General features: G+C 44.3%; 1 protein-coding gene across 3 annotated transcripts; it reads left to right on the top strand.

Annotated features, from left to right (window-relative positions):
* Positions 1-4,334: 4,334 nt before the first annotated feature.
* Positions 4,335-23,722, top strand: SEC22C (SEC22 homolog C, vesicle trafficking protein). Of its 3 annotated transcripts, none has more exons than XM_063416917.1 (8): positions 4,335-4,434; positions 8,651-8,702; positions 9,259-9,468; positions 11,904-12,067; positions 13,459-13,641; positions 18,156-18,274; positions 18,865-18,930; positions 20,216-23,722. In XM_063416917.1, exons 3-8 carry the CDS (start codon positions 9,287-9,289, stop codon positions 20,414-20,416), a joined length of 915 nt encoding a protein of 304 aa, XP_063272987.1. In that variant the 5' UTR covers positions 4,335-4,434; positions 8,651-8,702; positions 9,259-9,286; the 3' UTR covers positions 20,417-23,722. The 3 variants fall into 3 exon arrangements, with proteins under 3 accessions (XP_063272987.1, XP_063272995.1, XP_063273005.1); XM_063416925.1 differs by lacking the exon at positions 4,335-4,434 and adding an exon at positions 6,784-7,220; XM_063416935.1 differs by lacking the exon at positions 4,335-4,434 and having other exon boundaries at positions 8,690-8,827.
* The last annotated feature ends 486 nt before the right edge of the window (positions 23,723-24,208 follow it).

Here is a 24,208-nt window from a genome sequence, read left to right as displayed (position 1 = left end):
ACTCCTCCCCCACTTTGCAGCCTTTTGGATTCCCTGTTTACATATCTAAGGTCACTGAATCCCAGAATGGTTTGGGTTGGAAGGGACACTAAAGCTCATCCCACCCTCTGCCATGGGCAGAGACACCTTCCAGGTTGCTCCAAGCCCCATCCAGCCTGCCCTTGGGCACTTCCAGGGATCCAGAGGCACCCACAGCTTCTCTGGGCACCCTGTGCTAGGACCTCACCACCCTCACAGGGGAGAACTCCTTCCCAATATCCCATCTAAACCTTCAGATACACAGCAGTGTTTTAACTCCACTACTGAGACACACACAGGGTGTATCCACATACCATAAATAAGCATTTGAGAAAGGCATAAAGCCTGTCAGAGCTTTGACTGTCAGACCAGGGTGCACCTTTCCTGTCAGGCAGAGCTGTGTTCTATCAGTTGAGTAATTCACAGTTATTTACCTTGGAACCAGCACTGTGGCCTTTTAAACCCAGGATTCTTGTCCAGCCCTCCTGCTCACTCAGGAAATGGTGGTGAAGACATTTGAGCTCTAACAAGCCATTATGTCTATTTTAACACAACCACCAAATGCCAGCTTGTGTTCATCCAGAGAGCTGTCAAGGGTTTTGCACGTCAGTGTGTTCTCTCTTAGTTTAATTTAAAACTTTAGGGAAAGTTACAGTATTTGCCGTGCTCTGCTCTTTCCCAGTCATGGCTAGGATCATTAAATCCCAAGCAAATCCCAAAGGCAAGCAATCTAATAAAGCAGTCTTTTGTTCTGAGGCTGGCAGGATAATTCAAACAGGAGGTCAGTCAAGAAATCCCATTCTCCTGAGTGCCATGGGGAGCTGAGTACACGAGTGCCTGCCTCTTTCTAATGCCATGGCAAGAAGAAGTGAATTTGCATGTGATACAGCCTAAAAACCCACTCAGTGAAATAACTGCAAGGTATTTTCACAGCAAGGCCCTGCTCACGTTGGCTGGCACTTGCCCAGCTCCCTGGGGATTTAGGGAATAAGGCCTGAGTTTGTGTGATCCCTTGGCTGGGCTGCCTGACCCTGCATGTGTCATTTCTAAAATGTGCTGACCCCACTCCACAGCACCCTGAGGAAGAAAACCTTCAAATATATTCAAACCATGCTGCCATTTCAGAATTTGGTTGTTTTGTGGGTTTTTTTCTTGTTTGTTTGCAGTGCTTAACACAGAAAGATTCTCCCACCACTCTAGTATTCAGTGGTGCAAGTTTATTTTTATGCCTTTTGCCCCAAATACTCAGTCCACGCTTTTCTCTACGGTTTTTACATTGACATAAGGATTTTCTGCTTAAAAATGGAAGCAAAGATTGGCTTCAAATTCCCTGGCAAAGCTTCTCATATGGGATACAGATTGTGTTAGCTTATCTGGCTCAAGCCTGTCTGCATGTAAACTTGTTTTCTTTGGAATTTCAGTGGTGCTCTGTGCCTCATTGTTCACATTTCTTACAGCTGGGGTTGTGGCAAGGGAAAAATCAGCTTTTTGTTTCTCTCCTGCGCCACTGGGTAGATCACTGCTGATGTGCAGATGGAAATAATTTTTTTCCTTCTAAATGTTTGGACTCAGCAATCAAACTGGAAGTATTCAAAGCCAGGTTGGACAGGGCTTGGAGCAACCTGGGATAGTGGAATTAATTCCAAAGCATGTCCCTCTCAGCAGGGATGGTCAGATTGTGGAGCAATCTGCAGCAGAGAGATGTGTCCATGGAGAGTGGAAGCTGTCAGAGGAACAGCAGAACACCAGTGGTTATTCACTGCACGTGGTGCTGAGCAGGGCTGCTACTGCTTAGAGACAGCAGCAGCTCAGATAACGTCTCCACATCAAGATTTTTGAGTTCAGAGCTCCCTTGTTCAGGAATGATTTATTGTTTACTCTTTTTATTCTGCTGTTTTTCTGATGGATGCCCTGTGAGAGCCTTTTGTGTTGTGTTGCTGCTGAAACACCTACAATGTGAAACACAGAATGATATCAGAGGATGGTTTGGGGGGTTTGGAAAATTATTAGAGCATCCAGTTCCACCCCCTGCCATGGACAGGAACACTTTCCTCTATCCCAGGTTGCTCCAAGCCCTGTCCAGCCTGGCTTTGGACATTTCCAGGGATCCAGGGGCAGTCACAGCTTCTCTGGGCATCCTGTGCCAGGGCCTGCCCACCCTCACAGGGAAGAATTTCTTCCAAATATATAACCTAAGTCTTCCCTCTTTTAATTTTAAATCATTCCCTCTTGTCCTATCACTGGCTGACCATGTAAAGAGTTATTCTCAGATATTTTTATAAGCCCTTTTTAAGTTCTGAAAGGCCTCAGTGAGGTCTCCCCTGAGCTGCCTCTTCTCCAGGCTGAACAACTCCACGAACACGGACAATCACAAGGCACCGGTGTCAGGTTAGAACCTCCTGACTTGTTCCTATGCCCGGCACCCCCAGAAGGACAGAAGATGGGAATCTGCTTTGTATTCCAGTTCATCTTCTGCAGAAGCTCCTAATTAAAAAGAAAAATCCATCTGCCACCTGGGATGTACAGTGGTACCGAGTTTGTCTGGAAGCACCAGCACAAGAACTGAGCTACAGAGCTCGGTTTGACTCCAACCACAGGTGCCAGGAGAGCTGGGTGAGCCAGCTGTGGTGTCTGAGCTGGATAAACCCCACCGTTTCCTTGGCTGCTGCTGGTGTTCCAGCACAGCTCCCACTGCTCAGCTGGACAGGTGCTTCCACCCAAAGGGCCCCAGACCCCATCCCCAGCCACATCCCCATCCCCTGCCTCCTCTCTGCACCACATCCCATTCCAGCACCCCATCCCCATCCTCCTGCCCATCTGCATCCCCACAGCATCTTCACGCTCACATCCCAATCCCTGCTTATCCCCAGCCTCATCCCCCACCCTGCACCCATCCCCATCCCGACATCCCATCCGTGTCTCCATCCCCACACCTCCATCCCATCTCCAGCCTCATCCCCACCCCTATGCTCTGTCTCTATTCCCATTCTCGTCCCCATCCCCATCCCCATCCTCATTCCAGACAGGGAAGATGTGTGCTGATGTCTTTACAAACAATTCCATGGGTGAGGGGATGGAGTTAATGGCTTTGAAATGGGGCTCAGTGTCTCTGCCACCTTTGGGCAGCGGGTTTGTTACAGAGCACAGCTTGACTCCTGAAAATGGGGCCGCACAAGCCTGAACTCCTGAACTTTGGGGTGAAGTGACAGGTTCAGGGGGATATGTGGTGTGGGTTGGGGAAGGCTGCACCTTCCCAGTTCCTCGGCCAGTGGGGGAAGGAAGAGGGCAGCGAGCGGCCGGAGTTTGGGATGAGAGCAGGCTGCGCCCTCCGAAACCTCGAGAGAGAAAACTCCGCGGGGATGTGCCCCAGCAGCCTCTGTCCCTTTATCCGAATAAAACTGTGGGATTTCCCTGTCTCCTTTACTCACACTGACTTTTCCCAGTGGGATTTTCCGTGGAATCCCCAGGCAGCCCGAGGCTCCGTTCCCAGCCCCGTTCCCGGCCTCACTGCCAGCTCCGCTCCTAGGTCCCGTTCCCAATCCCAGCCCCGTTCCCAGTCCCAGCCCCGTTCCCAGTCTCAGCTCCGTTCCCAGCCCCGTTTCCAGTCCCAGCCCCAGCTCCGTTCCCAGTCCCAGCGCCGTTCCCAGCCCTGTTCCCAATCCCAGCTCCGTTCCCAGTCCCAGCCCCGTTCCCAGTCTCAGTTCCGTTCCCAGCCCCGTTTCTAGTTCCAGCTCTGTTCCCAGTCTCAGCCCCGGTCCCAGCCCCGTTCCCATCCCCGTTCCCAGTCCCAGCTCCGTTCCCAGTCCCATCCCCGTTCCCAGTCCCAGCTCCGTTCCCAGTCCCAGCTCCGTTCCCAGCCCCAGCTCCGTTCCCAGCCCCATTCCCGTTCCCAGCCCCGTTCCCAGCCGTGTTCCCAGCCCCATTCCCAGTTTCAGTTCCGTTCCCAGCCCCGTTCCCAGCTCCGTTCCCGTTCCCGTTCCCAGCCCCAGTCCCAGCCCCGTTCCCGGTCCCAGTCCCAGCCCCGTTCCCGTTCCCAGCCCCGTTCCCAGCTCCGTTCCCGTTCCCAGCCCCGTTCCCAGTTTCAGTTCCGTTCCCGTTCCCGTTCCCAGCCCCGTTCCCAGCCGCGTTCCCAGCTCCGTTCCCGTTCCCAGCCCCGTTCCCAGTTTCAGCTCCGTTCCCAGCCCCGTTCCCAGCCGCGTTCCCAGCTCCGTTCCCGTTCCCAGCCCCGTTCCCAGTTTCAGTTCCGTTCCCGTTCCCGTTCCCAGCCCGCTCCCCGCTCGTTCCCCCCGGTCCTCCCGGCGCTGTCCCGGCGCTCCCCGCGCGGCCGCTCCGCGCCGCCGCCTCGCTGGTGCGGCGGGCGGGGCCGGCCCGGGCGGAGCGAGAGGCCGAGGCCGCGGGGCCGCCGGGGGAAGGGAGGTGAGCGGCGGAGGGTCCTGGGCGGGCAGCGGGACACTGACCCTGCTCCTCATCCTCCTCCCCTGCCCCCGCTCCTCATCCTCCTCCCCTGCCCCCGTCCCCTCCGCGTCCCCGGGGCGGGGCGGTCCGGGCTGTGTGCGCGGCTGGAAGGGCGCGGGGGAGGGAGCTGGGAGGGGACTGGGGTGAACTGGGGGTGCGGGGGTGTCTGGGGGGCTCGGGGTGCTTGGGAAGGAGATGAGCGGAGTTCGGGGATGCGGTGGGGAGCGAGGGGATGTGTGTGTTGGGGTCGGGATCGCCTGGCGTGGATATAGGATTTAGGGGTTCCTTGGGGTGTTTGAGGGGCAGAGGAGGAGGCGTGGGCTGGGTTGGGCTGAGCAGGGATAACCAGAGGGTTTGGGAGCTGCGGGATGCGGGGAGGTTTTGGGGTGCCTGCGTGCTTGAGGGATGTGCGGAAGGCCTTGTCAGTACCAAGCAGACCCTGAGGGTGGGCATGGGTGTGTTTGCTTCCAAGGTGTCCGGCTTTGTTGAAGAGTTTGGGAAAGAGGCTCTTCTGGGGATTTTAGGATGCTTAGGAGAGGTGTGAGCAGGGTGTAGTTCTGTGGAATGTGAGAGGAAGAGGATTGATGTGGGATGGGTCCTTAGTTAGGCTCCTGAAGGGACAGGGCTGAGCTGCTGGGCTTGGGGAGGTGTCAGGATTCAGGCGGGTGGGGTGGGTGAGTATTTGGGAAGTGGCTGGTGTTTCTGAGAGGTGAAGGTGGGGCAGAGCCTCAGAGCATCACAGAGCTGTTGCAGGGTGGTTTGGGCAAGGGTTTGGAAGATTATTGTTGGAACAGTGGGGCTGATGTGGGAGCTGGATGCTGGGGTTGGAATTTTGTGTGTGCTTTATTTCTGGTAATCCACAGGAGTGTGCACAGACAGATTTGTGATGGTAAGGGTTTTCCACATGCTTCCCCTTGGGGATAAGAGTAAGCCTGTAGGATTTATAGGAGCCTAAAAGCTCTGGATGTGCACAAATCCTGAGTTAAATTTTGAGATAGCATCATGTTTTCAAATTGCTTTTATTCACTGCTCAATCTGGAGAGTGGATCTGGCACTTCTGTATCTGCTCAGCACTGCTTGGAGGGAGTTCAGCTGGGAAGCATCAGGTGGATCCTGGTGCAGTTGTGGAAAATGAGAAATTTAACAGTGTTCTGGATTTGTTTTTTAATATATCTGAGAAGAAGATAAACTCCACTTTGTGATCCCTCAGGGGTGTGATAAATTTCCCTCATGAGCCACATCCTTGTTGGGTGAGACCCAAAGCAGCCCTGGAGCTGCAGCTCAGGTTTTGTGTTTGATGAGTCAGCCTGGATCTCTTTCATGTTCACCTCACCTGTAGCTGTCCAGGACTCCCTCTGGAGATCACCTGCCTGAGGGAGGATGCTTTAGTGCAACAGTTGTGGGCAAATATCAAGCTGGTGTGTGTCCAAAAAAAACTTCACACATTGTGCTTCAGGGCCATGGTAACATCTGCTAAAGCTTTTTTGGCTCTTCCTTCAGCAGGAAGGTCAGAACTGGACAAAACAGATGGGATTGAAGCTGGACACCTCTAGAAAGTAGGAAAATGTGTCTCTGAAGAGGGAGAGACAGAATACTTGAGAGAAATCCTGGTCACATTTTTTGTGAGCATTTTGCTGTTCTTGGAAGGAAACTTTCCAAGATATTTTCTGAAAGAACCAGTTTTTTTGACATAATTCCCCCTTATGAACTGTGCACTGGTTTGCATTTGCTTTCCCAGCCTTTTGAGCAGATTGTTTTCTAAGTCCAGGCAATAAAGCAGGAGTTTGTTGAGCGTTTGGGGAAGTGTGGCCTGGTGAGTTGGGTGTAATCTTCTTACCCAGAGGAGCTTGTGTAACACGCAGTGAAGTGCAGGAGGTCTGATTGAGGCTGCCTTGATAATCCCTGCACAGCCACTGGAGAGTTGGCTGCTCCCTGGGAAGTGAGGGAAGGGGGAATTGTGCTCCAGGTCACTGAGATACACTGAAGAATTGTTTATTCTGAGATTTGTGCTGTTAATATGAGTCCTGCACTAGGCAGTTTTACTCTGAAGCATTATTGGATGTAAAGGTGCTTCAGAAATGAAAAAGTTTGTTCTCTTCAGTCATAAATGATAACCTGTTCCTCTGAAATAAGTGCTTGAAACACTTCCCAAGGTTCTGCCTTGTGCCAGAACGGGCGGTCTGATGCTGACTCGATGTTATCGGTTGTGAACTCTGCAAGATTTGATCCCAAAGCTTGGAGTTCACTGTCCAAGTTCAGAGCCAAGGTCAAAGAGCTGCCACGTACGGGCAGATCTTTGGGCTGCTGAGGGTGTGCAGACAGAGAGGCTGCAGAGGGAAGGGCAGCCAGTGTGACACAGTGACAGCATCGAGCCACCCGCTGACGTGCACACCTCGCTGTGCCCACCCAGCTGGGAGACTTTGTCACAGCCTGGTCACAGGTGACGTGGCAGAGCTGCCTTGCAAGTGGTTAAAGTCCCGAGGGCAGTGCCATTGGTGGCTGCCACCTGCCAAAGCAGCACAGCTCTGAGCATCACCTGATGGGAGAATAGCAAGGGCTGTGCCAAGGGAAAACCCAGAGCCTCGCTGGTGGGTGCTTTTCTGAGGAAGGAGCGTGGGCTCATTGCTCCAGTGAAGTCTGGCATTTCATTTGGAAGTTTTCCTGGTGGATCTTTCTTTCCCAGACCAAAGGATCCCTCTGATAGGCAGCTGCTACTCAGTGACAGCATGAGGCACTGCAGCAGGAAGGTTTGTATGTCTTGGAAAGCTGGAAAACTTCATAAGTGCAGTTGGTTAACTGTGAGTGGTGTTATTCTTGGTGATTAATAAAAAAGATAGATATTTAAATTTAAACTCTTGCTGTAGTGGCATAGGGAGCTGAATAATTTCATGTGCTTGGTAGATTTTGGAAAATGTCTTTGGTTTCTCAGTTTGGTGCCTTTTCATTGTCCTGATCATCTTCTGGCTGTTTTGGAGTTATTTTGGAGCTTCATCAGAATTACCAACCCTTCACTCTAAAACTGCAATTCTGAGCAACTGTGCTTAGAAGTTGGCTGTGTTAAAGTTCATACTCCTCTTAAAGTTCATATTTTTTTGGGTTTATTTCATTTCCATGTAGAAGTTTTCTGCACTGTTTTATCAATGGCTATGAGCACATTGAAGATTGATGGAATGTTTCAATCTGGTTTATAATAATCATGATTATTGTTGAAATTCTTTTTGATGTGTGTTGAAGTTGGTGAGCTTAGTTTGCTTTTACAACTTCAGTGACAGCTGGAGGACTTGTGAGAGGGATTGTGGAAAAAAAATCACATCTAATTCTTTAATCTCCATTTGAAAAGTTCAAGATAACACTTCTTAAGAGATGTCTGATCTTCTGTAGTTTTAGTCTGCTTTTCTAAGGAAACAAGTTTTGTCCCATTGTGCTTTTTGCTAATTCCCCTGCTAATTGTCCTCTGATAATTGCAGTTGCTTTAATGTGCTGGCACCTTGGACAGAGGGATGGTTCCCACAATTTCTGTGGGAATGATTCCTGTGGGGTAGAAATGAGACCCTCTCAGTGCTGCCTGTGGCAAGAACTCAACCCTTATCAGACATCAGGAGAGTTTGTGGGGCCGGAATTAGAAAAGGTTTTGCTCTCTGAACTTTTCAGACAAGAAAAGCTCGTCCTGATGAGCCACGTTTCAAAGAGGCTTTGAGCATCCTGATGAATTGTGTGATACAGGGCTGGTCAAAGCAGTTGTTCTATCAAAAGTTTGAGTTCACAAAGTGTTTTTGGTTTTTTTTCTTCTTTTTATTTCCCCAGTGCTTTATTTATGTAGTTTGCCTAAAGCCAAGTAAATATCTTTGGTTTTCCTTTTTTCCCTTTTTTTATTGCTTGAGTTGTTTGTGATAATCCCTTAAAATCTGCTGATTTAGAGCTGCTCTTTTATTGATATAACTTAAAAAATTATGATTGGGGCATCATAAAAATTTTGCATGTCATTCCACAGTATCTTTGAATGAGTCTAGAAATGAATATATTGGATAAGAAAATGACATGTTTGTTTTCCTTCAGGCAAAACACTTCCTAGGCTATATTTTCCCACTTCACAGGAGTCTGATATGCATGTAAATACAGGTAATTAATTAGTTTTTTTAAACTAAATTTTAATTATTTCATTTTGATTCTCTTTCAGAGATGATGTGGAGAGCTATTAATCCTCTGACACAGTGCCCTGGATCCTCATGGTATGTTTGAAGGACACATCTCTGCATGTTCTGAATGTGCCAGAATAACTTTCCACGGGAGTTTGTGACCTCTTAAAGGGGAAGAAATCAAGAGAGGGCAACTTTTATTCTGTATTTAGCCCTAGGTGAGTTTATATAAAGAACCTGACAGGCTCTAGCCTAAAATTTAATTTTGGATTTGTGTGTTACACTAGAAAATAAAGAAGTGGCTCACTCAGGCAGCTTTTTGGAGCTCCAGTGGAGATGCAGCACAGCAGTGGGGCTTAGCAGCTTCCACCAACACCTGTGAGAGCTTTGCTGAGCGTTTCTGATGCTTTGGGCAAAGCAGGAGGGAAATCAGGAATATTTTTCGGGTAGATAATTCCCCTGTCAAATCCCTTGGCTCACCTTTTAACCTGAGAGGCAAGAATTGGGCCCAGGCACGAGCTTTGAGAACAGTTTGGTTGCCTTGCAGGGACAGGGCTGTCACCAGAGGAGCTGATCAGTTCCAGTGGGGAATTCCCTCTGGTCCTGCCTGGAATTCTGCCATGAACTGACTTGAGTCTCTCATTTCCAGGTTGTCCTCATGAATACTCCCGTGGAGAATGTCCATGATCTTCTTTGCCTGTGTGGTGAGGGTGAGGGATGGGCTTCCCCTGTCAGCCTCCACAGATTTCCATCTCAACCAGGACTTTCTGGAATGCAGGAAGAGACTGAAGGCGTTGTCCTCCATCCTGGCTCGCTATCCCAGCCGGGGCACGGCCAGAGGATGTAACCTGAGCATTCAGTGAGTCCCTGCTCTGCTCTGCTGGGCTTCTCCTGCCTTTCATTTGTGAAATGATGCTCTTGGGGATTGGGGTTCTGTTGAAATAATCCTGTGGGTATGGTCTGCAGTGCCTGATTCCAGTCTGAGATCCCACAGTGCCTGTCTAGGCTGTGAACTCCAATCATTTTGGAGCCTTGTTCCTCAGCTCCTGCTCAGTGTAGTCAGCATGTGCTTAGTTATATATTTATATATTTATATATTTATTTATATATTTATATATTTATTTATATATTTATATATTTATATATTTATATATTTATATATTTATATATTTATATATTTATATATTTTATATATTTATATATTTATTTATATATTTATATATTTATATATTTATATATTTATATTTATATTTATAAATATATAATCTAATAATAATATATAATAATACATAACAATACATAATATATAACTAATAAGGCTATATATATATAAGGCTATATATATAAGGCTATATATATTTATATTTTATATTTATATATTTAATATATATTTATATATGTAATTATATATAATATAATTATATATTCATGTATCGTATTGGTAGGTTAATTTATAGAAATATACTTACATAACTGTTATTTATTTTATACTATATTTACACAGATTTCATTTTACACTTACATTTATACATATAAATATTTACATACATATACAATATTTATACATATTTAGTTATATATTTATATATGCATATATATTTTATAATTATATATTTTTATATATATTTATATATTTATATATATAAAATATATTTTTATATATATATATATATACATACATAATATTTACATATATTTAGTTGTATATTTATGTATTATATTATTAATTATATACATACTTCTATGTTTTATATATGTTTATATAATATATATGTTTCTTATTTTATTTATATATGTTTGGCACATTTTAATTTTCATTAATTAAACTAATTAAAATATTATTTTAATTATTATTTAATTATTTAATAATTTAAATAATTAATAAAATAAAATTTAATAAATAAATAAATAATTTAATTATTATTTAATTTAAAAAAGCCTTCTGCCCAATGGGAGTGCTTGTTACTCTTAGCAATTGGATTACCATGGATTTCTACAAATCCTTTTAAGAAGGCATCCAAGTGCCGTGGAATGATTTAGTTGGGGAGAAGAAATTTATTAAAGAAATCACAGAGAAAGAAATTAAGAAATTTGTTTAAACTCATTTAAGAAGTGAATTTTTAGCTTGTCACTGCATTTCTGGTGAGCAAAAGAAAGAAAACTTTAAGTGACCCTAAGCTAAAACTAAGCATCCCTTTTTGGGGGAGTTAAAAATACATGAATTTACTCTGGAACAGTTAGAAAAACAGAGATTTTCATCTCAATTCCTTTTCACTCAAAGCAAACTTGTGCCCTTTGATGCCAACAAGTCCTGCTGCTTTTAATCTGCTGTGGGCTGTGCAGCAGCTCAGCCCTGGCTCTGGAATGAGGGCATTGCAAATGGATCCGTGGCAAAAAGGCCATAAATTATGGACATAAATTATGGGGGTTTTAGGCAGGCACGGTGTTGATCCCAGCTGGGAGCAGCAGGAATTTGGGGAAGCTCCCCAGTGGAGCTGGGCTGGCACAGCCAAGCAAAACTGCAAATCCCAAGTCCGGTGTGCAGCAAATAAATAAAAAAGTGGTGAAATAGAAACCACAAAATGAAGTTGGGGTAAAATATAGGAGCAGGAGGAAGGAGAGAAATTGTTCAGTTTCAAAACTGATTTCCTGCTGACAAATGGCTGGGCTGCACGGGAAGATATCCCTGAAAAATCTCCTGGACCATCTGCAAGTGGAAACTTTTACATAAATATGGATTCACTGTTAGAGGAGCCCCTTTTAGAATAGAATTTTTGTTGTGATGTAGCAGGAAGTGTTTGAAAACCTCAGGTTGTGCAAATTAGCAAATATTTCTTGCTGTTAATATGATGTTGGCATGTTCAAGGGAAGCAAGGAATCCATCTGGTTCCTGGGAACAAGCTTCCTTGCTTTTGCTTTTTTTCTGCATTCTCTTTGAAAATTGGTTCTCTGACCACCTTGGTTTTTATTACTGTGATTTAAAGCCAGCCTGGGAAAAGAATGTCCTCGATTTGTACCTGATGTACCAATTTAATAAAGTCTGTGTTGTGCTCTTCACTGTGCTCAGGCATCCTGGATGAGTTAAGAATAAATAATTGTGTGAGAAAAAATAGATCTACAGGAATTGCAGGACTTTGACAACAACAAAAATCCCTTTATTTTTTTTGCAGTCTGCTGTTTCAGCTCAGTCTGTACATGTTGTTCTGACAGAAAGCACAGCTTCATCCTCACCTTCAGCAGGACTTTCACCTTTTTATGTTGATGTGATTTTTTCTTTTTGACTTTCTATTTCAGTTTCCTTTCTTCTGGGGATATTGCCTGCATGGCAATCTGTTCCAGCAGCTACTCAACCATCATGGCCTTCTGCTTCCTGGAGGAGCTTCGGTGGGAATTTGCTGCTTCCTACAACACCAGGAGCATCAATTCAGCTTCCAGACCATATGCTTTTATTGAATTTGGTTTGTAACTTTCTTCTCTAATAGTAAAAATCCTCTCTGCCAAATTGGTGGTGTTGAACAACATCTCCTGGCCAAAGGCTGGTGATAAAAGTGGCTCTGGGTCTATTTTTGCCTGCATGTGGAGCAGGAGGGAGAGATTTTAATGCCCTAAACTACTGGAATATTTGGTTTGGACTTCCTGAGAGTTCATCTATTATGAACAAAATGCTGTGGTGATTGATGAACAAGCAGAGAAGAAAAAAGCAATTGATATCCCAGACATTTTCTAACTTAATTAAAAAAAATCTTATGAGGGAAGACAGATGAGTACAGGAAAAAAAAGGAGACAGAATAGATTATTATGGGCAGCTTTATTTCTGGCATGACCTGGAGTCAGAATATTTCAGAACCATGCCCAGTGGTTCTTTTTTAACCTGAAGTAATTTGTTTTCTTGCCAAGTAGCAGCTGCTCTGCTGAACCTCACACCTTTGAAAGATAAAATTCCCTTGCAGTGAGAGAATTTTCTGGAGAAGTATAATATCCTGCAGTGTGTTTGCACACTCCTGTCCAGATTTCAGTAACAGTGTTAAACTCAGGCTTAAAAACTTGAGCAATCCCTCAGGAAAGCTTCTTCTAGAGCTTTGGATTTTGGGTGGATTCCCTGCAGGGCACATTACAGCCAGGATGTAATTTTATATTGAGATCCACATTACAACTTTTTTTTAACTTTTTTTTTTTAACTTGAGTAGGAGTGGGGAATTTCTAGCATCTTTTAATTGCATGAAGCTTACTTTTTAAAGAAAAAATTACATATCTAAAATATTTTTTTACTATGATACTTTATTAAGTTCCTGAGTGCCTAATATTGCTGTGTGGTTATTTCTATATAATTTATATTTATTTATTAATTTAATCTTCTTTCCTGTGTTTGAGTCTAAGATGCACTTGATGCTCAAGATTTTAATCTTTTGTTTGGTAGTTCCAGATCATTTTTATGATTATTTAGAGCAGATATTAGAATAAATTCTTTCTTGTGAGGGTGGGCAGACACAGGGTGCCCAGAGAAGCTGTGGCTGCCCCTGGAAGTGTCCAAGGCCAGGCTGGACAGGGCTTGGAGGAACCTGGGGTAGTGAAAGGTGTCCCTGCCCATGGCAGTGGCACTGGATCATCCTTAAAGTCCCTTCCCTCCCAAACCTTTCTGTGCTATAAAATACCTAAAAGAAGAATTTTTCTTCCCTAACCAGCAGTGGAATTTTATGCGTGAACCCCTTAAAAAATAAAATAAATTAAAACAACCAAAGAGAACGCCACCATAAGATAAAATATCACCATAATTAAGGTTTGAATGACACCAAGGGTTAATTAAGCAGCCTTTCCGAGGCGATTTGAGCAGCTTTTCCCCTTGTTTCAGACAACACCATTCAGAAGCTGAAGCACCATTTCAACAGCACCCGCGGCTCCCGCGCCGCGCGCAGCTGGGACAGGGTGGAGGAGGAGCTGCAGCTGCAGCCCCCAGTGCAGCTGCAGCTGGAGAATGCAGAGCTGCTGAACGGGCTGAGCAACGGAGGGCACGCAGGAGGCCGTGTGGAGGTTGGTAAGTCACTGCTGCACCAGGTGACACGGGAGCTCCTCACCCTGCACGGGGCAGGAAAACCTCGTGTGCCGAGAAATGTTCATTGACACCGCGTGTGTGGAACCAGGGAAAGGCTTTTGCCATCCTAGTAAACAACAGATGGGCTTTGCGTTGCAGCAGGTATTGCTGCAGGGTTTTGGAGACTGCTGTGGGGTCTTTTTCCAGCTTTACATCTCCCTCTCTGTATGGAAAATGTAGGCTGGGCTTGATATTTTCCATGTGGGATTCTCTTCTCTTAAAATCCTTGCTTGTTTAGATTTCTAAAGGAGCTCCACTGATTCATTGCCTGTTGCAAACTCGTAATGAAAGATTTGTAATTACAGGCTGAATGAGTTTCTTCAGCCTTGAGGGAAAAGAAGATGAGAAAAATGAGCTGAGGGTTAAAACTCTAGTTCCCACATTGTCTGGCTTGAGTTGTTCTCCCCTCTTTGCTTTTTACTTTTACCTTATTATTTTTTAAATTTAATCCATTTGACTAAAATTCTGAAAGAGGCTTTGTGTATCTGTATGAATAACACAAAGGCTTGACAGCTTTTTTATAACAAAACCTGACATTTTACCTGCTCTTGAAGTACCAACCTCTACTTCTTTATAATAAAAGATGTAGCTCTTACTTGTGTTTCAGTTGCACAGTCAAGGTCCTGCCTGCCTCCCCCACAAATGAAATCATAGATTTATTTAGGTTGGGGAAAACCTTTCAGATCATTGAATCCAACCAGAAACCAAACCCTGCCAAGTCCACCACTAAACCATTCTCTGTTTTAATCCTATTAGCACGGTGGTTTAAATGCAGCTGGAGTGCCATGAGCTGCTATTTCCTTTTTATTTGGTTGTTGTTGTTCTTGGCTTATGAAACACTAATAAAATTAAGTTCCAGTTGCTCAATCTTATTGTTTGTGATAGATGAGCTGGAATCTAATTTGGTATTTTAAATTAGGGTATGGAAGGGCAGTGGCCAGGAGGAATCACAAATAGAATGGAAACCACTTCATTTGCCAGTCAGATTTGTGAGTTCTCCTCAGAACTGTGCTTGAAGGTTAAATCTCTTCATGTTGTGACAGGGCTTAGAAATTCTTTGCACTTTTTCTTTAAATTCGAACAGCTTCAGTGCCAGTAAATATTTGTGATTTAGTCTGTGTCCACAGATCAGAAATATATTTTCACTTCCCTCTTACCCCTAATTGCTTTCCTTTACTTTCCATCTGGCTTTTTATTTCTGGCTGTTCTCTCTGCTCTAACCCAAATACTCTCACAGATTGTTCTGCCTTTATTTTAAGGATCATGTTTATGATCATCTGTTTGCCTCCACTGGAGTCAGCTTTCCTGGCTTGTGTCTCTCTCCTCCCATCACTCCCTCCCAGCTGAATCCCACTTTGCTGCTCTAAGTTTAGCTGTGTGCATGGTGTTTGTTCCACATTAATGTTATTTATACGATGGCTCTGCTCTGCAAGAGGCTGTTTGAAATGCTGTGGCTGCAGGAGAGCAGAGCTGAACTGTGGCTTCACTCCCTGGTGCAGATGGATCGATCCAGGGATGATCCAAACATCCCTCTCCTGATGGTGGAGCTGCTCCTGGCCTCTTTGGAGCTGGCTGAGCTCATCCTCTGGCTCTTCAATTTGCTGTGAAAAGGGCCAGAAAAGTCAGGGCAGCTTTGTCCTTGATCATGAGAACCTGAGATTTTTGCCTTCTTACTTCCATTCTTTCTGCTGTTTGTTCTTCCCTTTGTTAACCCAACCCAGCTCCTGCTACAAACCCCCTTCCCTTGTACCCTTGATGAACACACACAGCAGCCCTGGCTGCTGCTCAGAGCCTGCTCCTGGCAGTGTGGGCACAGCTGGTGCTGCTGCAGAGCTCTGGGGCTGTGTGCAGGGCACAGGGGGCTCTGAGCAGCTCTCTGTGGGCACGGAGGGTTTGCACATCACAGCTGGCCCTGGCAAGCAGCAGAACAACTTGTGCCACTCCTCCTGTGAGCGAGCTGGTGAATCCTGCAGCTCCCCTTGCTGAGTGTTCTCATCTTCCTCAGGCACACAGGGAGTCCTTCAGAGGCCTTTCCAAGGGCTTGTTTTTGAGGCTGTCTCGCTCTCTGCCTTTTGTGTGCTTGTATTTTAGCTTAGGCTGTTGGAGTGTGAGGTCATTCCTCACTCCTGGCTCTCTTTCTGCAGAGCTTTGAGGGAGTGACTCAGTGTCCAGCCTTGTGCTGTGCCTGCAGGAGGCAGATCCGAGCTGCTGCACACTCTGCTGTCTCTCTCCAGTGAAGTGGCCACAGGCCTCTGCCAGAAAATCTTTTATGGGCAGAGGTTTCAATTTCTTCACCCTGTGAGGGTGTTGGCAGTAATTCTGTGCGTGTTCAAACCTGCTGGTGCATCACCCACAGCTCCCAGAAGGTTTCTGTGTGGATCTTGTGTGCTCTGAAGTGCACAACTCCTGTGCTCAAGGAGTCAAATCAATGGGAAGCCTAATTAATGTTTATTTGTGCTTGTGCTGTCTTGGACTGTTTGTTGTCTTCTTTTCCCTCATTTAATGGAATAGGCTGTTCCAGTATGAAATTCTCTTTATACAAGTATGACTGATTTCACCCAGGGAAGTGAAATCATTTTCCCTTAGCAGGACCCATCTCGCTTCTCGGTGCAATTTCAGTTTGTGAGTTAAACCTCAGAATTTAACAGCAGAAATAAATCTCTGCAGCAAACCATTTCAAGGCCAGTTCTCACAGAATATGAACCCTGAGCAACTGGATGTTTTAATCTCCCCTGCATCTGTGACAGCAATTCTTTTTATCCTCCTGGACTAAAAAAAAAAATGTAACTTTTACATAATATTTCATGCTGCAGAAGCAATATATTGAGACCTACATTGTTCTTCCCTGGGGACTGGGAACTCTTGGCACGTGTAGTTTGCAGGATCCTGCTCAATGAATGACACTTGTGCTTGATCATTATAATTTGTTTGACAGACATTTTATGCCTCTGAAGTAAACCTTAGAATTTAAGGAAGAGAAACAGTCTTTATTAGGAAATATCCGTGGGAGACACATATATATAGCTGCAACATTATTTAATTCATCAAAAGTAGGAAGTAGGAATAGCAGGAGAAAATAGAAGGATGCTGGATTCTGGGGTCAGGGAATGAATAAAGATGCTGCAATGAGTTCTTTTTAAATGTCACTGTGTAACAAAAGCCAAATTGCCTGTGAGTGACAGAGTTCCTCACTCCATTGTGTCTGTAACATCCAGTGATGCTCCCTAAAGTGACACATATCAGATTGAGTTGATACAGTTCCTTCTGCAGTTGCTTTGGAGCTGAAATTATGGATGTGTGAGTGCCTGCCAGACAAATTAATTACAGAGACACGGATGAAAGGTGCTTTACATCCCTATGTTAATTTGGCACCAGAGTTTTTTACATCCATCTATCAACATCTGGCTTGAAGGAGAAGGCAGGGGTGTTTTCCTCTCTGAAACCCTGTGGTGGCTGCTGTGGTGTTTTATCTGTCAGAAGGAAGCCAGAGGTGCAGTTTATCTGTAACAGGATCTGGAGACACCTGGACACAGGGAGAGCATCCTGAGGGCTGGATGCTTTTCTTGAGGGCTCATTCATTCTCTCCTGTGTCTTGGGGACGTTTGTGCAGGAGAAGATCTGGATTTGGAATCTGAGCTGCAAATTCTCCTTTTTTGTTAAACTGGCAGTGTCCTACTTGTGCTGACCCAAGGGCAGGGATGAGTTCAGGTGAGGATCAAGGTGTGGAATCTGTTGTTGAACAAGTGAGGGAAAACTGGAGTTGGGCTCTTGGACAAGCCTGGATTAAAGGCAGCAGATTCCAGAGCTAAACACACATTTATGATAATTACTTTGACCTTAATTAGGGGTGTACCAATGAGATTATCCAGCAGAATTGCTGTTCAGCAGTGTGGGTATTAAGTAGTAGCAGAGAAGGTGAGAAAGGAAGGAGGCAGATAATTCACTACCTGTGAAATGTGGGCAGCCTGAGCCCTCAATCTGCCAGTGGGAAGAAATACTTAATTACTGCTTAAGGAGGGGATGAATTGCTGCCTTGCTGTGATGGGTGGCTGAAATCTAAGCCCTTCCCCACCTTTGGGTGGTGAAAGCCTCTGGTTTTTCTGCTGACCTATGAGGAGTGCTGAGCATCCTCATCTGCTGGAATAAACAAAAAATTACCTATGTGCACCATAGTACAAGACATTGATGCCAAATAGGTCAAGAAAAAGTCTGTGCTGACCTGTTTAAAAATACTCCAGAGCTCTTGGTGATTTCTGGATGTGTGAAGAGCTGAATACTGCAATACAACAACAACAAAAAAAGGAGGTTTCTGTTCATAATCAGTCTTCCCTGGAGCAAGCATGAAAGGTTTTGAAAGTGTTTAAAACCCACACGAAGTAATTGTGGTGTTTTCTATTAAAAGATTGAAACCAATAGTGCAAACTTTCATTAATGTCTGGTTTCCATTTCCTTTTAAGTCCCTACTTACAGAATGCAGCCTGTGACCCCGCTGGGGATTCTGTCACTTGTTCTGAACATCATGTGTGGGGCTCTGAACCTCATCCGAGGAGTTCACCTGGCAGAATATTCCTTTCAGGTAACCCTGCTTGCACTCACACCTGGGCATGAGGGGAAGGCAGAGAGATTTTGGGTAACCAGCTCAAGGGTGGCTGTTCTGCCCCTTAGCTGAGCACACATCTTTCCACAAGAAGTGTTTTGTTTCTCCAGGGAATGTACAATTGGTTACTCACCTGCTGCACCTTGTGTATTTTCCTGTACTTCACATTATTCTGCATTTTATTCTGTTCTAGAGAAGTCTAAACATTGAGAAATATTTTATTCTTACCAGGCTGCCTGGATTTTTTTTTCTCCATTCTTGTATTTTATTTTAGATCCTTTTCTATAATTTTTTTTAAATAAACATGAGACTGTAAACAACTTTAAAAAAGGGGGGGAAAAGTGTCCTGATTGTATCCTGACAGCTTTATTTAGCAGGAACTGTCACATAAGCCTCAGTTCTTGGTGTCTTATCCAGTGATATTGATCTTGGTGTTTAACACTGTTACAGTCAATCAACATAAACTGGGATAAGAGGTTCTTGACTATATTTATAATGTTCTCAAATATCAAGCAGCACTTGCTAAAAGCTGTGCCTGACGTACTTGTCACTTCTTTAAATCCCAACAGGAGGACCACGAAGGAATTGGAAATGTGATAGCTTTTTTTCTACCTTTTCTAGCCTGTGTTTTTCAGGTACGTTAACTGGAAATAAAATTTTTTTTGCTGATTATTTTGCTGTTACAATTCACAAGACAGAGCCATTTTCAGCTAAGCAGAGGTTTTTAATATTCTACCTAGATGATTCCACTGATTTATTCCAGTGGAGTGGCACAAAAGCAGTTCAAGGCACTTTTTGACCCTTGGAAAATTACATTTGCAGGCTTTTTCAGTGCTTCTGTGTTTTGACAAGTCAGAGGGGGCTGGGTGTGATGGATAAATGCCATCCCAAAAATGATTTCTTCCCAAAGGGAGGGACACCACATCCTCTTGGCAGTGTCAGATTTAGTGATGGGCTTCTGGAGCAGGAGCACCTTGAAGACAGAGCAAATATTGCACAGCAGCATTATTGAAAATGGTGTAATTCACATGAAAAATCACATTAAATCCTGGTGGTTCCTTAGACTTTTTCCATAATGGGGTTATTTTCTCTGACCTTACACAGAAGAGTTTGAATGAGGAAAATACAACATGTTCCAAATTGGTTTTTCATGAAAGCCTCCTTGAATTCCTAAAAAATTCCACAACCTTTAACTTGAGGGCAATATATGCTGGAAAATCTTTAACCTTTAGTCTGGCATTGCAGAAAGGTGATGCAGTTTTGTTTCTAGGAATAACTGATGCCTACAGTGTATTCATTGCCCTTGCTGCACTTGGATCATGGCTTGGGGACCAGACTTTGATGTATTTATGGGATTATTTATTGTATTTTGATAAAATTTAGCATCTTTCAGCTTCCTTACACCTTTGCTCATGGCAGAGCTTTGAGGTGAAAAGATTAATTTCAATCTAATAGATTAATTTTGATCTAATAGATTAATTTCAATCTAGTAGGTGAATTTAGATCTAAATACTTGATGCAAGTTGTTTTTCACAAAAAAAGGCTCTGTGCTGCTGCTTTCCCTGTGAGTACCTGAAGCCAGGGAAGCTGAATAAAGGAGAATTCTCTCTCCTCCTTTTGATTTATTGCAGCTTCTTCCCAAAGTGGCTGTGCACAGCCTGCAGTGCTTTCCACGTGCTGACCTCTGCCTGTGGCATCAGCACAGCTGGAAACAGTGGCCTGAGGTGGGCAAGGCTGATCTGTCACTGCCTGAGGGGAAAAGGTGACTCCTCTGTCAGCACTGGGAGCTTTTCATTTCCTCCTGTACGAGTTTTACTCTCCACATGCTCAGCAGATGCTGTCCCAGGCAGCAAGTCCCAGCTGGATCCCTGGTTTTGTGCAGAGCTCGGTGCTAACTCCCCCTCTGTGCTCCTTTTGCAGTGTTACCTGTACCTCTTCTACAGCTCAGCCAGGAAGGTGAAGACATTTGTGCTCCTTTTCTGTGTCTGTTCATGCAACATCTACTTGTATGGATTAAGGAACCTCTGGCAAATCTCCTTCCACATTGGAGTGGCTTCTCTCTCCTCTTACCAGATCCTGACAAGGCAGCTCCTGGAGAAGCAGCCTGACTGTGGCGTATGAGAAAAAACCTGGGGTTTGCTACTCTGTTTTTTACAACTCTTTTTTTTGTATTCACTTGGCCAAAAACAGCTCAGAGTGTGTTTTTTTAACCATCCATGGCAATGGTTATTGCAAGGAGAACAGTTGCAAGCAGCTTGGGATGAGCAGGATCCTGTGATGGTGCCCAGCACACAGCAAGGGCTGCAGCTGTATTTCACATGGTGCATGTAGAGCTTGTCAGGTGTCCCCAACAGCTGGAAGTTCTTCCCATCAGCAGCTTTTCCTCCTGGAGTGCCACCATCCAGACAATTTTGTCATTTGTCTCACTGGCTCTGTGACAGCTTGGCAGGTCAGTCTTGCCCTGCTGCTGCAAATCCTCAAATTGTGTGGGAAAACAAAGGTAAAGTGATGGGGAACGTTTTTATCTCTAGAATTTGTTAAGATTCTTGGTAAAGGTGAGTAAAGGCATCATTTGCTGTATTTAGGTGAGTGCAGTATCAGTGGGGAAAATGCTGAGGGTGAGCTTCAGGGTCATTTTTCTAGGTTTGGAAGGACAGGAAAAGGCTGTGACTCTTTTATAAACCATAAAGACTATAAATATCTCCTTGGCTGAACAGCACATTGCAGTTAAGTGTGTGCTCATGGGTTAATTGCAAATATGCTTAGGGCAGCAGAAAATAATCCAAGTGATCTGTCAGCTCTTGTGGCCTTCGTTTCCTTGGCTAAGGTCACTTTTAGGATAAGGGCAATTCCATGTTTGCTTGGCCTGTATGGATGATAAATCTTCCAAGCCTATTTATGACAGGCCACTGACTCCTTCAACTTTTCTTTTTTTAAAAACGAGTAGCTGGTGAATAGAAAGCCATTTCCAGGAATGGAAAGCAAGAGCAGGTTCTCTTTGTTCTGTAGAACAGCTGTGGTTAGTGGTGGTGAGTTCTTACACCAAGATGAATTTCTGGGTGTGCACTTTGGAGCAGGGGACTGCAGGGCTGGAATTCCCAACCTCTGCTGCACTGGGGGTTCTGCTCTGTCATGGACTGAGGTGCACAGGGGCATTTTAGGGCACAGATGAATAATTTAGGCTGGCTGTTAAAAAAAATGCCTATAGCAGTTTGATGCAGCTGTCCTTGAGGGGCTGTAGAGATTCAAACTGAGATGTAGAGAGCTGTAGGTGTGTTATTGTGGAATTACGGTCCTAAAATTTCCTTTTTTTTTTTTTTTTTCTTTCTGGTCATCCCCATTTCTTTTACCAAAGATTGATTTTTCCTCTCACACAGTCTCTACCTCTGGTTGCAAAGAGATTAACATGCAGCAGAGTTGTCTTTTTTGCAGGAACACTTGACACAATTCCTTTCTTTCATCTCAGTGAGTTTTCCTGGGATCTCAGGATGCAAACACGAGGCTCAGACAAGAAATTTGTGGTGCTGTACCTTGGCAGCACTTCTGGCTGCAGCTGACTGCAGCAACAGCATCCATAGGCAGCCCATCAGAACCTGGACATTTTCTAGGACATCAGGAGACTTAGTGCCAGAGCTTTTCCCAGGAGGAAAAGGAAGGGATTGCTTTTTCACTGCACTTACTGTAACAACAGTGTGATGGAAACCTCCAAACCGTGTGGAATAGTCTGGCAGGAATGATGGAGGAATATTTTAGCCAGGCATTTAAGGACACAGCTCGAGCTGTGTGCCATAAGGGAAAGGTTTTCTGTTGTAAGGGAGTGGATTAAAGTTGTTTGTCTGTCATTATCCCAGTTTTCTGCCAGAGAAATGAAGCCACAATTCAACCACTGTCCCTGAGACACCAAGATGACCCCGCAGATGTGAGGGGTTTTGTGCTGCTCTTAATTTTCCTGCTGTTCAGTCCCAGTTTTCCTTGGTAAAATACTTCTGGTGACTGCAGGGAACTCAGCCATGAATTTAGATTCCAAGTTTTTTAAAAAAAATCTGAAAAAAGAACACCCCAAAAATGTGACACTAGAAATGTTAACACTTTAGGGATAATGGATCTGATGGCTGGTGGTGAAATTGGGTATCAACCCACTGTGGGGAAAGGGTGAAGCATTTTATATCTCAGACAGACAAAACTTCATGAAAAGGACTTTAGGACAGGAGCCAACTCCCTGCTCCTGCCTTTTTATCCTCACTCTGGCTAAAGTGTCCAAAAGAACTTTTCCTTTTTTTTCCTGCTCTGGCCTGAGGCACACAGAGCATTTTCAGCTGCCCATTCCTCAGCCTTGCAGGGAGCTGGCTGGAAAATTGTGACATTCCTGATGCTTCCCCAGCATCCAGCTGCTCTGTCCTGAGACAGATCCAGCCCTGAGCCAGGGGATGGCAGCCCCAGCTCTGCAAAGAGGGCTGGAACAGGGGGTTTGGATAATTGTGCAATCAACAGAGGGGGAGAAAGGTTAAATTCAGCTTTTGTTGAATTGGTTCTCCTAAAAACGTTTCAGTAAAATCAAACCAAATCAGTTGGTTCAGTTCTGCCTTTGCCTAAACTTCTGGGTTTTTTTGCTCTGTGGATTTTTGGGGAATGTGAGAATCTTCAGATGTTTTCTACCCAAGGACAGAGCTCTGCTTTGGTGTTGATCTTAATCCCTTTGCAATCTTTTATTTTCCTGCAATAGGTGTAAATCATGTTAAGGAATCTACATGGATTAGTCCAACTTTGTAAGTTTGGATTGGGATTCCAGGACAAGGCAGAGCACACGGAGTTTGACCTATTTTTATTTTTAATTTGGTATTTATCCCATATCTACACGGTATTTATACAGGTAAACATTTTCTGGCAGAACAGCAAGAGGAATAAAATAGTTTACATTGATCTCAGTGTTTTAAGATTTAGTAAAAAAGAATGACTTGCAGTTTGAGAACACAAAATCTGACTCATAACATGGGATTTTTCCAGAATTGAATCAAATCCCCAAAGAGGAATCCATCCCCTTCTTTTTTTTCAACTTTAAACTGGTTAATGTGGTTTGAATTGCACCTTCTTCATTCTGTCACTTTGCAAGATAAGTCTTTTGGAAACTCTTTTCCTCACCCAGCAGCTCAGCACAAGCAAATTAGCGAAGAATCAACTCCAATAATTTCCAGATTTGCAGTGCTTAGTCACTTTATGAAGCTGGTAATTCTCTGGGTTGTTTTTTTTTCCTCTTTTCTCCCAAAGACCTGTTTAGTTTGTAGAAGTTGGGCTGGTACCTTTTTCGACATTTTTGCACTGTATTAATAATTGAACCTGTGTAAATGTGTATAAAATCATTTTGCATGTATATGTATATATGTACATATAGCTAATAAATGGCTTTTTTTTTTGTAATGGTTGTCTTCATTCAGTGTTTGGAATTTATTGATTGTATGAGAAACAGGGTTGATCAATCATTTCATTTTTGCAGGCACCTTCAGTGATCCCTGTGGCCAATTCATCACTGAACTGTGTAAACATATTTATAAATATGTGTATAGGAATTAATTATCCAAGCAGGGGATTGCAGGAGGCTGGGATAGAATCTCTTTGTGGCTTTAACATTGCTCTTTATTTTCAGGGACTCTTGGAGGCTTTCTTTCAAGGCAAAACTTGTGTGTTGAGGTGGGGAAATGAGGTGTAACACATCCCAGAGGTGCCTGGCAGGGAGTAGTGGGGATGTGGCAGTTTGCAGGTGGATTTTTAGCCTTAATGAAAACAGGGCTGTTAATCAGACTGTCCCTACTAAGAGCTTGTGGACTTTTTTGTGGAATTTCAGCCACCTTTGGTAATGGCTTTGAAGACATCAATTCATCAGCTTTAAAGCAGTGAAGGGCTTAATGTGACAGAAAA

This window comes from Prinia subflava, chromosome 1 (assembly GCF_021018805.1).
Source record: "Prinia subflava isolate CZ2003 ecotype Zambia chromosome 1, Cam_Psub_1.2, whole genome shotgun sequence".
Taxonomy (NCBI): Eukaryota; Metazoa; Chordata; class Aves; order Passeriformes; family Cisticolidae; genus Prinia; species Prinia subflava.
Note: the sequence above shows the minus strand (reverse complement) of the source record. Positions and strands in the feature narration are given on the sequence as shown.

What these genes read in the sequence shown, in the direction of transcription:
- SEC22C (XM_063416917.1), top strand. Translation starts at nt 9,287, where the DNA reads ATGTCCATGATCTTCTTTGCCTGTGTGGTGAGGGTGAGGGATGGGCTT. An exon ending in ATATGCTTTTATTGAATTTG is followed by an intron (nt 12,068 to 13,458) that starts GTTTGTAACTTT and finishes CCCTTGTTTCAG; the next exon opens with ACAACACCATTCAGAAGCTG. An exon ending in TTCTAGCCTGTGTTTTTCAG is followed by an intron (nt 18,931 to 20,215) that starts GTACGTTAACTG and finishes CTCCTTTTGCAG; the next exon opens with TGTTACCTGTACCTCTTCTA.